The 13627-nt window shown below is 47.8% G+C and overlaps 1 protein-coding gene across 1 annotated transcript; it reads left to right on the top strand.

Annotated features, from left to right (window-relative positions):
• Positions 1-749: 749 nt before the first annotated feature.
• LOC308147964 (DNA (cytosine-5)-methyltransferase 3B-like) lies at positions 750-10337 on the top strand (the record flags this gene model as incomplete). The annotated part of the gene is given in 16 exon segments (XM_080521360.1): positions 750-857; positions 2431-2572; positions 2660-2782; positions 4037-4081; positions 4469-4548; positions 5285-5397; positions 5575-5758; positions 5935-6019; positions 6714-6859; positions 7498-7530; positions 7532-7589; positions 7702-7850; positions 8539-8624; positions 8706-8775; positions 8855-8973; positions 9889-10337. Coding segments are annotated over 16 exon segments (1683 nt in total), but the record flags the coding sequence as incomplete, so codon positions are not given.
• Positions 10338-13627: the final 3290 nt, after the last annotated feature.

Below are 13627 nucleotides of genomic sequence, written 5' to 3'. Positions count from 1 at the left end.
TCTATATAAATCTCTCTCTCTCTAAAGCTCTAAATCTCTCTCTCTCTATAAATCTCTCTCTCTATATATAAATCTCTCTCTCTCTAAATCTCTAAATCTCTCTCTCTCTAAATCTCTCTCTCTAAATCTCTCTCTAAATCTCTCTCTCTATATAAATCTCTCTCTCTCTAAAGCTCTAAATCTCTCTCTCTCTATAAATCTCTCTCTCTATATATAAATCTCTCTCTCTCTAAATCTCTCTCTCTATAAATCTCTCTCTAAATCTCTCTCTCTATATAAATCTCTCTCTCTCTAAATCTCTAAATCTCTCTCTCTCTAAATCTCTCTCTCTATAAATCTCTCTCTCTAAATCTATAAATCTCTCTCTCTAAATCTCTACATCTCTCTCTCTAAATCTCTCTCTCTCTAAATCTCTCTCTCTAAAGCTCTAAATCTCTCTCTCTAAAGCTCTAAATCTCTCTCTAAATCTCTACATCTCTCTCTCTAAATCTCTCTCTCTCTGTAAATCTCTCTCTCTCTAAATCTCTCTCTAAATCTCTCTCTCTCTCTAAATCGCTGAATCTCTCTCTCTAAATCACTCTCTCTCTCTCTAAATCTCTGATTCTCTCTCTCTCTCTCTTAATCTCTCGCTCTAAATCTCTCTCTCTCCCTAAATCTCTAAATCTCTCTAAAACACGTTATAAATCACTCTCGCTCTAAATCTCTCTCTCTCTAAATCTCTCGCTCTCCCTCCCTCTTTTCTTCTGCAGGTTTCTGCCGACAAGCTGGACTCCATCACGGCCTTCCCCAAGTTCTTCAGCCAGGCATCGTACACCAAGCTGGCGTCGTACCGCCGGGCCGTCTTCCAGGCCCTGGAGGTGGGTTAGAGTTAGACTTAGACTTAGACTTAGACTTAGACTTAGAGTTAGAGTTAGGGTTAGAGTTAGTGCTTCTCTGGATTTAGGCCCCGCCCACCTCACAACGCCGTCCTTCCTGTCACATCCTCGTCACAGCGCAGCGATTTAGGAGGCTGGAAACGGGTTCCAGAGCGGAGGAAGTGGAAATCGCTGCCTGTGTGTGTGTGCGTGTGTGTGTGCGTGTGTGTGCGTGCGTGTGTGTGTGTGTGCGTGCGCGTGTGCGTGTGTGTGTGTGTGGCGGCAGTCAGTCGGTAGGCGTTCGCCCTGCAGGCCTCGTCATGCCGCTGTTTTTATTCTCCTTCGCCTCGTTCCTCGGCTCCCTGACAGGCTCCGCCCACACCTGTCACTCAGGGGTGGAGCGTCGACGCAGAATGATGACGTAGGGTCGACGCAGACTGATGACGTAGCGTCAATGCAGACTGATGACGTAGCGTCTACACAGACTGATGATGTAGCGTCAAGGCAGACTGATGACAACGCAGACTGATGACGTAGCGTTGATGCAGACTTATGACGTAGCGTTCGACAGACTGATGACGTAGCGTCAAGACAGACTGATGATGTAGTGTTGATGCAGACTGATGACGTAGCGTCTACACAGATTGATGACGTAGCGTTGATGCAGACTGATGACGTAGCGTCAAGACAGACTGATGACGTAGCATCATTGCAGACTGATGACGTAGCGTCAATGCAGACTGATGACGTAGTGTCAAGACAGACTGATGACATAGCGTTGACGCAGACTGATGACGTAGCGTTGATGCAGACTGATGATGTAGTGTCAAGGCAGACTGATGACGTAGCGTCTACACAGACTGATGACGTAGCGTTGATGCAGACTGATGACGTAGCGTCAAGACAGACTGATGACGTAGCATCATTGCAGACTGATGACGTAGCGTTGATGCAGACTGATGATGTAGTGTCAAGACAGACTGATGACGTAGCGTCAAGACAGACTGATGACGTAGCATCATTGCAGACTGATGACGTAGCGTTGATGCAGACTGATGATGTAGTGTCAAGACAGACTGATGACGTAGCGTTGACGCAGACTGATGACGTAGCGTTGATGCAGACTGATGATGTAGTGTCAAGGCAGACTGATGTAGCAGTGACGCAGACTGATGACGTAGCGTTGATGCAGACTGATGATGTAGTGTCAAGGCAGACTGATGTAGCAGTGACGCAGACTGATGACGTAGCGTTGATGCAGACTGATGATGTAGCGTCAAGGCAGACTGATGACGTAGCGTCGACGTAGCGGTGACGTAGCGTTGACGGAGGCTGTGAGGAGGTCGTTCACGGCAAGGCGTTCTCTCAGCACATCGTTTGCACGTCGAGTCTGAATTTGGTTTGACGGCGTTTAATTAGAACTTATATCGTTTTTCGGCATCAGCAAGTAGCGACTCGCCCTTTCAGAATAAAAGCAGTGCCGTCGGTGCGTCTCTCTCCCGAACCGCTGTCCTCTTCTGTCACTGAACCCGAGGAAGCTGTTTGAATGACGCCATGTTTCCCGTCCCGGGCCCAGATGGCGAGCTGCCGGGCGGAGAAGACCTTCCCCCCCTGCGAGTCGGACCAGCCGGAGGACCAGGTCAAACCCATGCTGGACTGGGCCAACGGCGGCTTCCAGCCCAAAGGAGAGGAGGGACTCAAACCCACGCACACCCCCAGTGAGTGAGCCGGGCGTCATGGCCGCCAACCGCCAACCCGCCCCGGGGGGTGAAGGTGTGACCGGTTTGACCTCCCCCCCCCTGCAGACGGCGACCCCCTGGACCACCGGGTCCTGGACGTCTCGCTGCGGGACTACTTCCCCAGCCCCAAGAAGCCCAAAACCGGCGCCTGCAAGAGCAAGGCGGGTCCAGAAGAGTCGTACAGCCGAGGTAGCGGGACGCCGCCGCTAGCCAACGTTTAGTTTTCCCTCCTGTGCGTTTATTGATTTCTTTGTATTTATGTGTTTTACCGATGTCTTGGAAAAAAAACAACTTTTAATCCGAGATTACGTGAACTCTTCAGGGACGATTTGTCGTCGTCTTGACGACCGGTCGGTTACTTTCTGGGACGTCAACGACGAGACGTTTACCAATAAATCCCGAAAAGTGAAAAAAAATGTTCCCACACAAAGTAGGTGAGAGGCTCGTCAGCGTCCGTTGCCATGGAGACGCTGCCTGCTCAGTGTTTCAGGTGACGTAGCGGCGACGCAGACTGATGACGTAGCGTCGACGCAGACTGATGACGTAGCGTCAAGGCAGACTGATGACATAGCGTAAAGGCAGACTGATGACGTAGCGTCGACACAGAATAATGACGTAGCGTCGACGCAGACTGATGACGTAGCGTCAATGCAGACTGATGACGTAGCGTTGATGCAGAATGATGACGTAGCGTCAAGGCAGAATGATGACGTAGCCTGATGACGACGTAGACTGATGACGTAGCGTTGACGCAGAATGATGACGTAGCATTGATGCAGAATGACGACGTACCGTCAAGGCAGAATGATGACGTAGCCTGATGACGACGCAGACTGATGACGTAGCATCGACGCAGACTGATGACGTAACGTCAATGCAGACTGATGATGTAGCATTGATGCAGAATGACGACGTAGCCTGATGACGACGCAGACTGGTGATGTAGCGTCAACGCAGACTGATTACGTAGCGTCGATACAGACTGATGACGTAGCGTCGACGCAGACTGATGACCTAGCCTAAAGGCAGACTGGTGACGTAGCGTCGACGCAGACTGATGACGTCGTCTGATGATTTGTCGTCGTCTTGACGATCGGTCGGTTACTTTCTGGGACGTCAACGACGAAACGTTTACCAATAAACCCCGAAAACTGAAAAAAAAATGTTCCCACACAAAGCGGGTGAGAGGCTCGTCAGCATCCGTTGCCATGGAGACGCTCCCTGCTCAGTGTTTCGCGCCGATTTTATCAGCGTTTTCACTGGAAGCGTCGTCATGGAAACGGAGTCTCGAGTCGCTCTTCACACCTTCAGGGATTTTCTCACGCGGTGGTTTTTTTAGGGCAAAAAGTTTGAGTGTGGTTTGTTTTGTCTCGTTCTTTTCGTCTCCAAATCTTTTTTTTTTTTGTATTTGACGTAGAACTTTGTTCTTCTTTTCCCCCTCAGAACAAATGGTGAATGAAGTCCTGATAAATAAAAGAAGTATAGAAGGTAAAGTTTCAACAGTAACGTCTGTGATTTATAGCAACACTGCAGGATGTTAGAACTTGGAACCTTCGTTTTCTCAACAGTCCTGTAGTGACACTTGTGCCCACTGGGTGGCAGTAGTGAGTTGTTATTTCTTCTCACTGGTGTCACAATCTGCTGTCCTGTTCAACACGTGGAGAGAAATACAGTTGACTCACTGCACCACCTGGTGGTACAAAGTGGTATTACATCTGCTGGCGGAATATTTTTGATTTAATGCAACAAGTTAGAGGCAAAAATAAGCGTTTGGCTTCAGTCTAAACCCATTTCAGCTGCAGAAAGTGTGTGTGTGTGTGTGTGTGTGTGTGTGTGTGTGTGTGTGTGTGTGTGTGTGTGTGTGTGTGTGTCCAGAGTTCTGCCTCTCCTGTGGGAAGACGAGAGCAGCGACCTTCCACCCGCTGTTTGAAGGAGGCTTGTGCCAAACCTGCAAGGTAAGAGACTCTTTGATCACTTTGGCGGTGATCAAAGCGAGGAGACGCCTGAGACTGTATGTATACAAGATAAATACAGACGTACACATGTAGAGAAGATGTATACAAGATAATTATTCAATCAGATTTAATGAACTCCATGGACCACATACAGTCCAGTTTCATCCCGACTGGTAAAATATTGTCATAATAACCTTTAGATTTACACTTCAAAGTGTTTCTTTGATGTGGAATGAAACTGTCTATATTTTTACAAGATCAAACAGTTGGCGGTGAAAATGATCACAATCTCCACATAAAGTCAATTTTAATGAAACATTCTGGTGCAAAAAAAACAATGAAATGTAAAATTTAAACTAGTATAAACGGTCTATAACCTGTGTGCGAGGCTCCGCCCCTCTGGAGGTCTTCGGCATCGTTAAGTTACAGAACGAGCGCAGAAGTGATGCGGTCGTGTATCTGAGGCCTGAATATTGTAATAATCCGGTCCAGTCCAAGTAGTTTGGTCGTTTTCCGAGACAGGAAGACCCTGTCCCTTGTCTCCATTCGGCAGGTTGTCCTCAGTACTGGTTGTCCCCCTCGTACCAGGTCCCCCCCCCCCCCCCCAGAGCTTCTACTGTATATATTCTATAATGTTTAACTGCAGAGGGCGTGTGTGTGTGTGTGTGTGTGTGTGTGTGTGTGTGTGTGTGTGTGTGTGTGTGTGTGTGTGTGTGTGTGTGTGTGTGTGTCCCAGGACATTTACCTGGAGATGTCCTACATGTACGATGACGATGGTTACCAGTCCTACTGCACCGTCTGCTGTGGAGGTCGAGAGGTTCTGCTCTGTGGCAACGCCAACTGCTGCAGGTCACACACACACACACACACACACACACACACACACACACACACACACACACACACACACACACACACACACACACACTCCCCCCCTCCTCCTCCACAGACTGTTTTGGAGGTCGAATCTTCATTTCACTAGAACTTTAAGTGTTCTGAACCGTTACCCCCCCCTCCCCCCCCCAGGTGTTTCTGTGTGGACTGCCTGGACATCCTGGTGGACCCGGGGGCGTCGGACAACGCCCGCTACCTGGACCCGTGGCGCTGCTACATGTGCCAGCCCCTGCTGCCGTACGGCGTCCTGAAGCGGCGCCACGACTGGAGCCTGAAGCTGCAGGAGTTCTTCGCCAACGACAACGGACAGGAGTTTGTGAGTCATTGACCCCCCCCCCACCCCCCCACCCCCCTCCCCCCCACCCCCCACCCCCCACCCCCCCAGGGTCCCGATTGAACGTCAGAGGAGAAACAATAGATACGAAACTAATAGAACTGTAGAGGAAAGTGCGAGTTTTGGTTTCAGACTGTAGATTTGTTCTGGTCGTCCAGGAGAAACCAAAGATCTACCCGGCAGTTCCTGCAGAGCAGAGGAGACCAATCAGAGTGCTCTCCTTGTTCGACGGCATCGCCACAGGTGAGTGTGGACCAGGACCAGGTGGACCTGGTGAACCTGGACCAGGTGGACCTGGACCAGGTGAACCTCGTTATGAAGCAGTGGAGGAAGATAATTTTCTGTTGAAGGTTTAGAATCTTGGATTCAAACTATTTGACAGAACTGTTTTACTGGTTCTGTGATTTTACTGGTTCTGTGATTTTACTGGTTCTGTGATGTTACTGGTTCTGTGATGTTGCTGGTTCTGTGATGTTGCTGGTTCTGTGATTTTACTGGTTCTGTGTTGTTATTGGTTCTGTGTTGTTACTGGTTCTGTAATGTTGCTGGTTCTGTGATTTTACTGGTTCTGTGTTGTTACTGGTTCTGTGATGTCGCTGGTTCTGTGATGTTGCTGGTTCTGTGGTTTTACTGGTTCTGTGATGTTACTGGTTTTGTGATGTTACTGGTTCTGTGATGTTACTGGTTCTGTGATGTTGCTGGTTCTGTGATGTTACTGGTTCTGTGATGTTACTGGTTCTGTGATTTTACTGGTTCTGTGATGTTGCTGGTTCTGTGATGTTACTGGTTCTGTGGTTTTACTGGTTCTGTGGTGTTGCTGGTTCTGTGATGTTACTGGTTCTGTGGTTTTACTGGTTCTGTGATGTTGCTGGTTCTGTGATGTTGCTGGTTCTGTGATGCTGGTTCTGTGATGTTGCTGGTTCTGTGGTGTTGCCAGGGTACCTGGTTCTGCGGGATCTGGGCTTCAAGGTGGACCAGTACATAGCGTCGGAGGTGTGTGAGGACTCCATCTCGGTGGGCGTCGTCAGACATGAAGGGAAGATCCAGTACGTCCACGACGTCCGGAACATCTCCAGGAAGAACGTGAGAACCTTCTAGATGTAACTGATTACTTCTTATAATGAGTAACTCTTTTTAAACAGGAGTGCAACTGTAGTTACTCTGGCTGCAGATTATAGAGCATCTTCCGCCTCTAATCCAGATTATAGAGCATCTTCCTCTTCTAACATCAGATTATAGAGCATCTTCCTCCTCTAACATCAGATTATAGAGCATCTTCCTCCTCTGACACCAGATTATAGAGCATCTTCCTCCTCTAATCCAGATTATAGAGCATCTTCCTCCTCTAACATCAGATTATAGAGCATCTTCCTCCTCTAATCCAGATTATAGAGCATCTTCCTCCTCTAACATCAGATTATAGAGCATCTTTCGCCTCTAATCCAGATTATAGAGCATCTTCCTCCTCTAATCCATGTTATAGAGCATCTTCCTCCTCTAATCCAGATTATAGAGCATCTTCCTCCTCTAACACCAGATTATAGAGCATCTTCCTCACTGAGATCGTAGATTAAAAACTGTTAAACATTGATGACGCTCTGAGTGAAGGAAACTCTACGAGGTGTTTAAAGTCGGACGCGGCGGCTGTAGCAGCGGCGGCTGTAGCAGCGGCGGCTGTAGCTCCTCCTTCTAACACCGGGCGGCGCTGTTGTCTGGTCCAGATTCAGGAGTGGGGGCCGTTCGACCTGGTGATCGGGGGGGAGTCCCTGTAACGACCTGTCCATCGTCAACCCGGCCAGGAAGGGTCTTTACGGTGAGCGGAGGACCGTCCTCAGAACTGGACTTGGTACTTGGTACTGTACTCTGGTACTCTGGTACTCTGACACTCTGATACTCTGATACTCTGGTACTCTTGGTTTCTCCAGAAGGGACAGGGCGGCTGTTCTTCGAGTTCTACCGCCTGCTGAGCGAAGCCAAGCCCAAAGAGGGGGAGGACCGGCCCTTCTTCTGGATGTTCGAGAACGTGGTCGCCATGGGCGTCAACGACAAGAGAGACATCTCGCGCTTCCTGGAGGTCAGTCGAGGACGCTTGTCCACTCAGCACTGGGACAATGTCCCCCGTCCACTCAGCACTGGGATAATGTCCCTCTGTCCACTCAGCACTGGGATAATGTCCCTCTGTCCACTCAGCACTGGGATAATGTCCCTCTGTCCACTCAGCACTGGGATAATGTCCCCATGTCCACTCAGCACTGGGATAATGTCCCCATGTCCACTCAGCACTGGGACAATGTCCCCCTGTCCACTCAGCACTGGGATAATGTCCCCCGTCCACTCAGCCTCCAAAGTGCCCTCTAGGCTCCGCCCCCTCCTCCAAAGAGCCCTCTAGGGCTCCGCCCCCTCCATAGAGCCCTATAGGCTCCGCCCCCTCCATAGAGGCCTCTAGGCTCCGCCCCCTCCTCCATAGAGGCCTCTAGGCTCCACCCCCTCCTCCAAAGACCCCTCTAGGCTCCGCCCCTCCATAGAGGCCTCTAGGCTCCACCCCCTCCTCCAAAGAGCCCTCTAGCCTCCGCCCCCTCCTCCAAAGAGCCCTCTAGGCTCCGCCCCCCTCCATAGAGCCCTATAGGCTCCGCCCCCTCCATAGAGGCCTCTAGCTCCGCCCCCTCCTCCATAGAGCCCTCTAGGCCCCGCCCCCTCCATAGAGCCCTCTAGGCTCCGCCCCCCTCCACGTGAGCGTTGACGGTTTGTGTCTCTGGTTGCAGTGTAACCCGGTGATGATCGACGCCATCGAGGTCTCCGCCGCTCACCGAGCTCGCTACTTCTGGGGGAACCTGCCGGGCATGAACAGGCAAGAGACGCTCCGCACATTCACAACACTCACGCCGCCGCCCGCTAACGGCTAACGCCCGCGGCGCCCTCTGTGCTGCAGGCCGCTGTGCGCCTCGGGGATGGACAAGCTGAAGCTGCAGGACTGCCTGGAGCACGGCCGGGTGGCCAAGGTCAGCGGCGCCGCCACGCCCAAGAGGCACGTCGTGTCTTGACGGCCTGCGGCAGCCATCTTGTTTCCTTGTGTCGCAGTTCGGGAAGGTGAGGACCATCACCACCAGGTCCAACTCCATCAAGCAGGGCAAGGACCAGCACTTCCCCGTCCTCATGAACGGCAAGGAGGACATCCTGTGGTGCACCGAGCTGGAGAGGTGAGGGGGAGGGGGGGGGGGGGGGGGGAGGAGGAGGGGGCAGGAGGAGAAGGAGGTGGAGGAGGAGGAGCAGGGAGGAAGAGGAGGGGGAGGAGGGGGAGCAGGGAGGAAGAGGAGGGAGAGGAGGAGGTGGAGGAGGAGGGAGGAGGAGGTGGAGGAGAAGGAGGAGGAGGAGAAGGAGGAGGAGGAGGGGGAGGAGGAGGGAGAGGAGGAGGTGGAGGAGGGGGAGGAGAAGGAGGAGGGGAAGGAGGAGAAGGAGGAGGAGGAGGAGGAGGAGGGGAAGGAGGAGAAGGAGGAGGAGGAGGAGGAGGAGGGGGAGGAGGAGGGGAAGGAGGAGGGAGGAAGAGGAGAGGAAGGAGGAGAAGGAGGAGGGAGGAGGAGGAGCAGGAGGGAGAGAGGAGAGGGAGGAGGGGGAGGAGGAGGAAGGATGAGGAGGAGGGACAGAGGAGGAGGAGGAGGAGCAGGGAGGAAGAGGAGGAGGGAGAGGTGGAGGAGGGGAAGGAGGAGGGAGGAGGAGGGGAAGGAGGAGGGAGGAGGAGGAGGGAGGAGCAGGAGGAGGAGGGATGAGGAGGAGGAGGGAGAGAGGAGGGGGAGGAGGAGGGGAAGGAGGAGGGAGGAGCAGGAGGAGGAGGGATGAGGAGGAGGAGGGAGAGAGGAGGGGGAGGAGGAGGAAGGATGAGGAAGAGGAGGAGGAGCAGGAGGGAGAGAGGAGGAGGAGCAGGAGGGAGGGAGGAGGAGGACGGGCTGGGATCATAAAGCATCTTCCTCTAAACACAATCACAGTTTACTCGTACAAACAACAACTACTACTACTTCACCAGTTCCATCTAATTATAAAAGTAACTTAAGTTACTTCGAGAGGTAGCGGTTGAGCGTCGGCGGCGTGACGAAGACGAGGTGTCTTTGTGTCCCCAGGATCTTCGGCTTCCCGGTCCACTACACCGACGTGTCCAACATGGGCCGCGGGGCGCGGCAGAAGCTGCTGGGCCGGTCCTGGAGCGTCCCCGTCATCAGGCACATCTTCGCCCCGCTCAAGGATTACTACGCCTGCGAGTAGCGGTGTGGCGGCGCGGCGGCGCGGTGCGGCGGGTATGGCGGTATGGCGGCGGTATGGCGGCGGTATGGCGGCGGTATGGCGGCGGTATGGCGACATGACGAGCCGCAAGCCGGAGACGCCCGAGTCCCTCGTCCAACAAACCGCCGGGTTCCACACGCCGGGGGTGTAACGGGTTCATAGTCGTCTACGATTTAAAAGTAAAAAAAAAAAAAAAAGCTGGTTTTGAAGGTTTAGAAAATAGAAAATAGAAGTAGAATCTCAGCAGCTTCTATTTTTTTCATTTTATAGTTTTAATATCACATCTGGGTCGCGGAGTAGCTTGTTAGCTCGTTATGTAGCGCCGCCGCCGTCGCCCAAGCATTTGTCTTATTTCATTGTGACGCGGTGGGGGTTGTTTTCTCCCTCGGCGCCGTCTTGCAGGCTCGTCTCCTCTTTTTTTGTTTTAAAGGAGCGACGGCGGAGGAGAAAGTTTCAAACCAAAACAACAACAACAACAGAATCACTACAGGCACACAAATCAAAACGCACAACGTTCCATTAAAAGGTCCGGCTGTTCCCTCAACCTCCCTCCGCTGGGACTTGGAGCGCCGTTAACCCTTTAGGCTGTTGACGCTCGTCTGAGCCAGAGGGGGGGCGCCGTGACGCTGCGTCTCCACCAGAGGAGAAAAAACATATTTTTTTTAAATTTTGTGTTTTGTTTCTCGTCTCGTTCCAAACTGTCCCCTTTGTCCTCCGGCCACCGGGGGGGCGCCGTCTCTCCACTGGACACGTGGGAATTTGGCGTCCAGACGTCGTTTCCTTTTAGAAAGTTTTTTTTTTTTTTTAAGTTTCTGGGCGTTATTTTTTTGTTCGTTTTAGTTTTAAGGAAGCAGGAGTTTAGATCATGTGACACTTCAGCTAAAATAACTCTGAATACTTGAAAGACGTCGATGCAAAACAAAAGCTTTGATCTTGTACAGAGAAATAGAAACAATCGTGGAGTTTACTGCAACAGATGGACGCCAGTTTGTTGTTGGGTTTTTTTGTTGTTGTTGTTTTTTTACTCCCCAATTTAACCACAAACCTGCAGTGGACGTTCATCCATTCAGCTGATTGGTGCTTTTTGTTGTAGTAAAAATATTAGAATAGTAAAAAATTATATATTAATCTTTAAAAGACACTTTTTTTTGCCTAAAACTTAAAAATGCTTGATTTAAAAATAAAAAAAAAAATTTGGTATTTGGGAAAAAAGTAAAAAGCCAGAAAAACCCTGATTTAAACTCTTAGATTTGCTTCATATTTGACAAATAAAATGTCTAAAATACAAGATTGCACTGTTTAAAAAAAAAAATCTCCATTAAAAAGACTAAATCGTCTTTTTTAATGTGTATATTGATTTTAACAACATAGTGATGATTAAAATAAATAAATGTCATTGTTAAGGTGAGAATTCTGAGAACAAAATAGATTTTAGATGCTTAGCAGACATTTTAATTTTCTTTCAAATTTGGTGACGCTAAAATCAAAAATTCAAATTGGAACAAAGAAAAATAAGTCCTTTGTGGAAAATGTTAGTTTTTAGGCTTTTTACCCTTTTTTTAGTGCTTCAGATTCTCAACAATTAAACAGATGCAGAGTAAAAAACTGCAATAATGCGCATATTGATCCCATTTTAAGGAAATAATGATTTAAAATGATTATTAAAAACACTAAATGCAATAGTTTCGGTTAACAAAAAAAAAAACGATTCTGAGGACATTTCAACATAATAAACCAACAGATTTACTTGCAGAAATTCAAATTCGGTGCAACAATAATAAAAAATTCAGATCAGAACATAAAAAAAATCCAATTTGCTGTTTTAGATTTTAACTTTCAACCTCTTAAAAAGCCTCAATTTCTCAACAACCAAACAGGATACGGACTTAAAATAACATAAAATAACTTAATTCAAAATATGAAGCAAATCTAAAATGATGAGTGAGAAAAAGAAAACGTGGAAAAATCTGCTGATTTGACACAAAATCATTGAGTATTGAAGATTAAACTGAAGGTTTAGTGGAGTTTTACTGGATTTTAGACGTCTTTATGCTAAATTGTTCCAATTTGTTCAACCTTTTTTTTTTTTTTTTTTACACCCTTGTTGGATCAACAACCTGCTTTTTGGAAATATTTTCACTTTGGACCAAAGTTTCACACTGCAGAGGTTTATTTTATTTTTTTACATTTTTTTTAAAATCTTCAGATTGTTATTTTTTTTTTATTCATAAGAACTGGAAGATGTTAAAATGCTTAAAAGCTTTCACCAAATCAACCAGAACAGGCATTACCTCCAAGAAACGTGTGTGTGTGCGTGTGTGTGTGCGTGTGTGTGTGTGTGTGTGTGTGTGTGTGTGTGTGTGTGTGTGTGTGTACTGTAGAATACAAAGCTTCATAAACGTTCTGACTTAAATAACCAGATTTTTATTTCTCCCTTAAAATAACAACTATTGTTTTCTTTTTGATGTTAATTTTGATGTTAAAATTTAAAAAAACAAAAACAAGGACCTCGTTGTTTACATGTTTCATTAGAACTACTGTAAAGTGCTTAAAAGACTAACACTTTTCTCCTTTTACTGGTTTTATATTTAGATTTTAGTGCGTTAACGACGTTAGAGTTTATTCTAGAGTTTATTAATCAACACGTGCCGTTTGAGTATTTTGTCTTTTTATACTATAATCTTTTCTTTATTTTTATATTCCACCTCTGACGTTAAACACAATGTGTGTCACTGTTATACTTCATGTGAGTTCCTAGAGGAAAACTGACTATTTGTTGTTGTTTTTTTTTACATTTGTTTACTTCTTATAGCTTCATGTTTCAGGGTTTTCTCATTAAAAACCAGCCGACGAGCTGAAAAAAACCTCCCGTTTCCTTTTCTGGACTTGTTTTTTCGCCACGTTCTCTTTGAAGCGTGGATATTAATTTACACACACACACACACACACACACACACACACACACACACACACAAAAACACACACAAGCTCTAGGACTCAGTGGGTCTGTTTTCTTGGTTTCATCCCAGATAGACGACGTTTAAAAAAAAAATCTTGTTGGGGAATTGGAAAAAAAAAAGAAAAAAAGTCGGGTAAGAAAAAAAAATTAAAAAGCTTTTTTGAGTAAAAAAATAAATTTAGTGACTGTGTTGTATTTGGTGCGATATAAATAAAGTTGAATTTGTATTTATCCTAGTTCATTGAAATATTATTGTAATAAGTCGTCTAAATGTTTCTGGTCCAACAGCAAATTGGGGTTTTTGTGTACTTTTTTTTAACTTTCCCAGTGTAATTTTAAAGTAAGTCGTCTATCTGGGATCGTCTATCTTGGAATCGTCCATCTGGGAATCGTCTATCTGGAATCGTCTATCTGGGAATCGTCTATCTGGGAATCGTCTATCTGGAATCGTCAATCCAGGAATCGTCTATCTGGAATCGTCTATCTGGAATCGTCAATCTGGGAATTGTCTATCCGGGAATCGTCTATCTGGGAATCGTCTATCTGGAATCGTCAATCTGGGAATTGTCTATCTTGGAATCGTCTATCCGGGAATTGTCTATCTGGAATCGTCAATCTGG

The sequence above is a fragment of the Blennius ocellaris genome (assembly GCF_963422515.1).
Source record: "Blennius ocellaris genome assembly, contig: SCAFFOLD_272, whole genome shotgun sequence".
NCBI classification, from domain to species: Eukaryota; Metazoa; Chordata; class Actinopteri; order Blenniiformes; family Blenniidae; genus Blennius; species Blennius ocellaris.
This window is presented reverse-complemented; position numbering and strand designations above follow the sequence as displayed.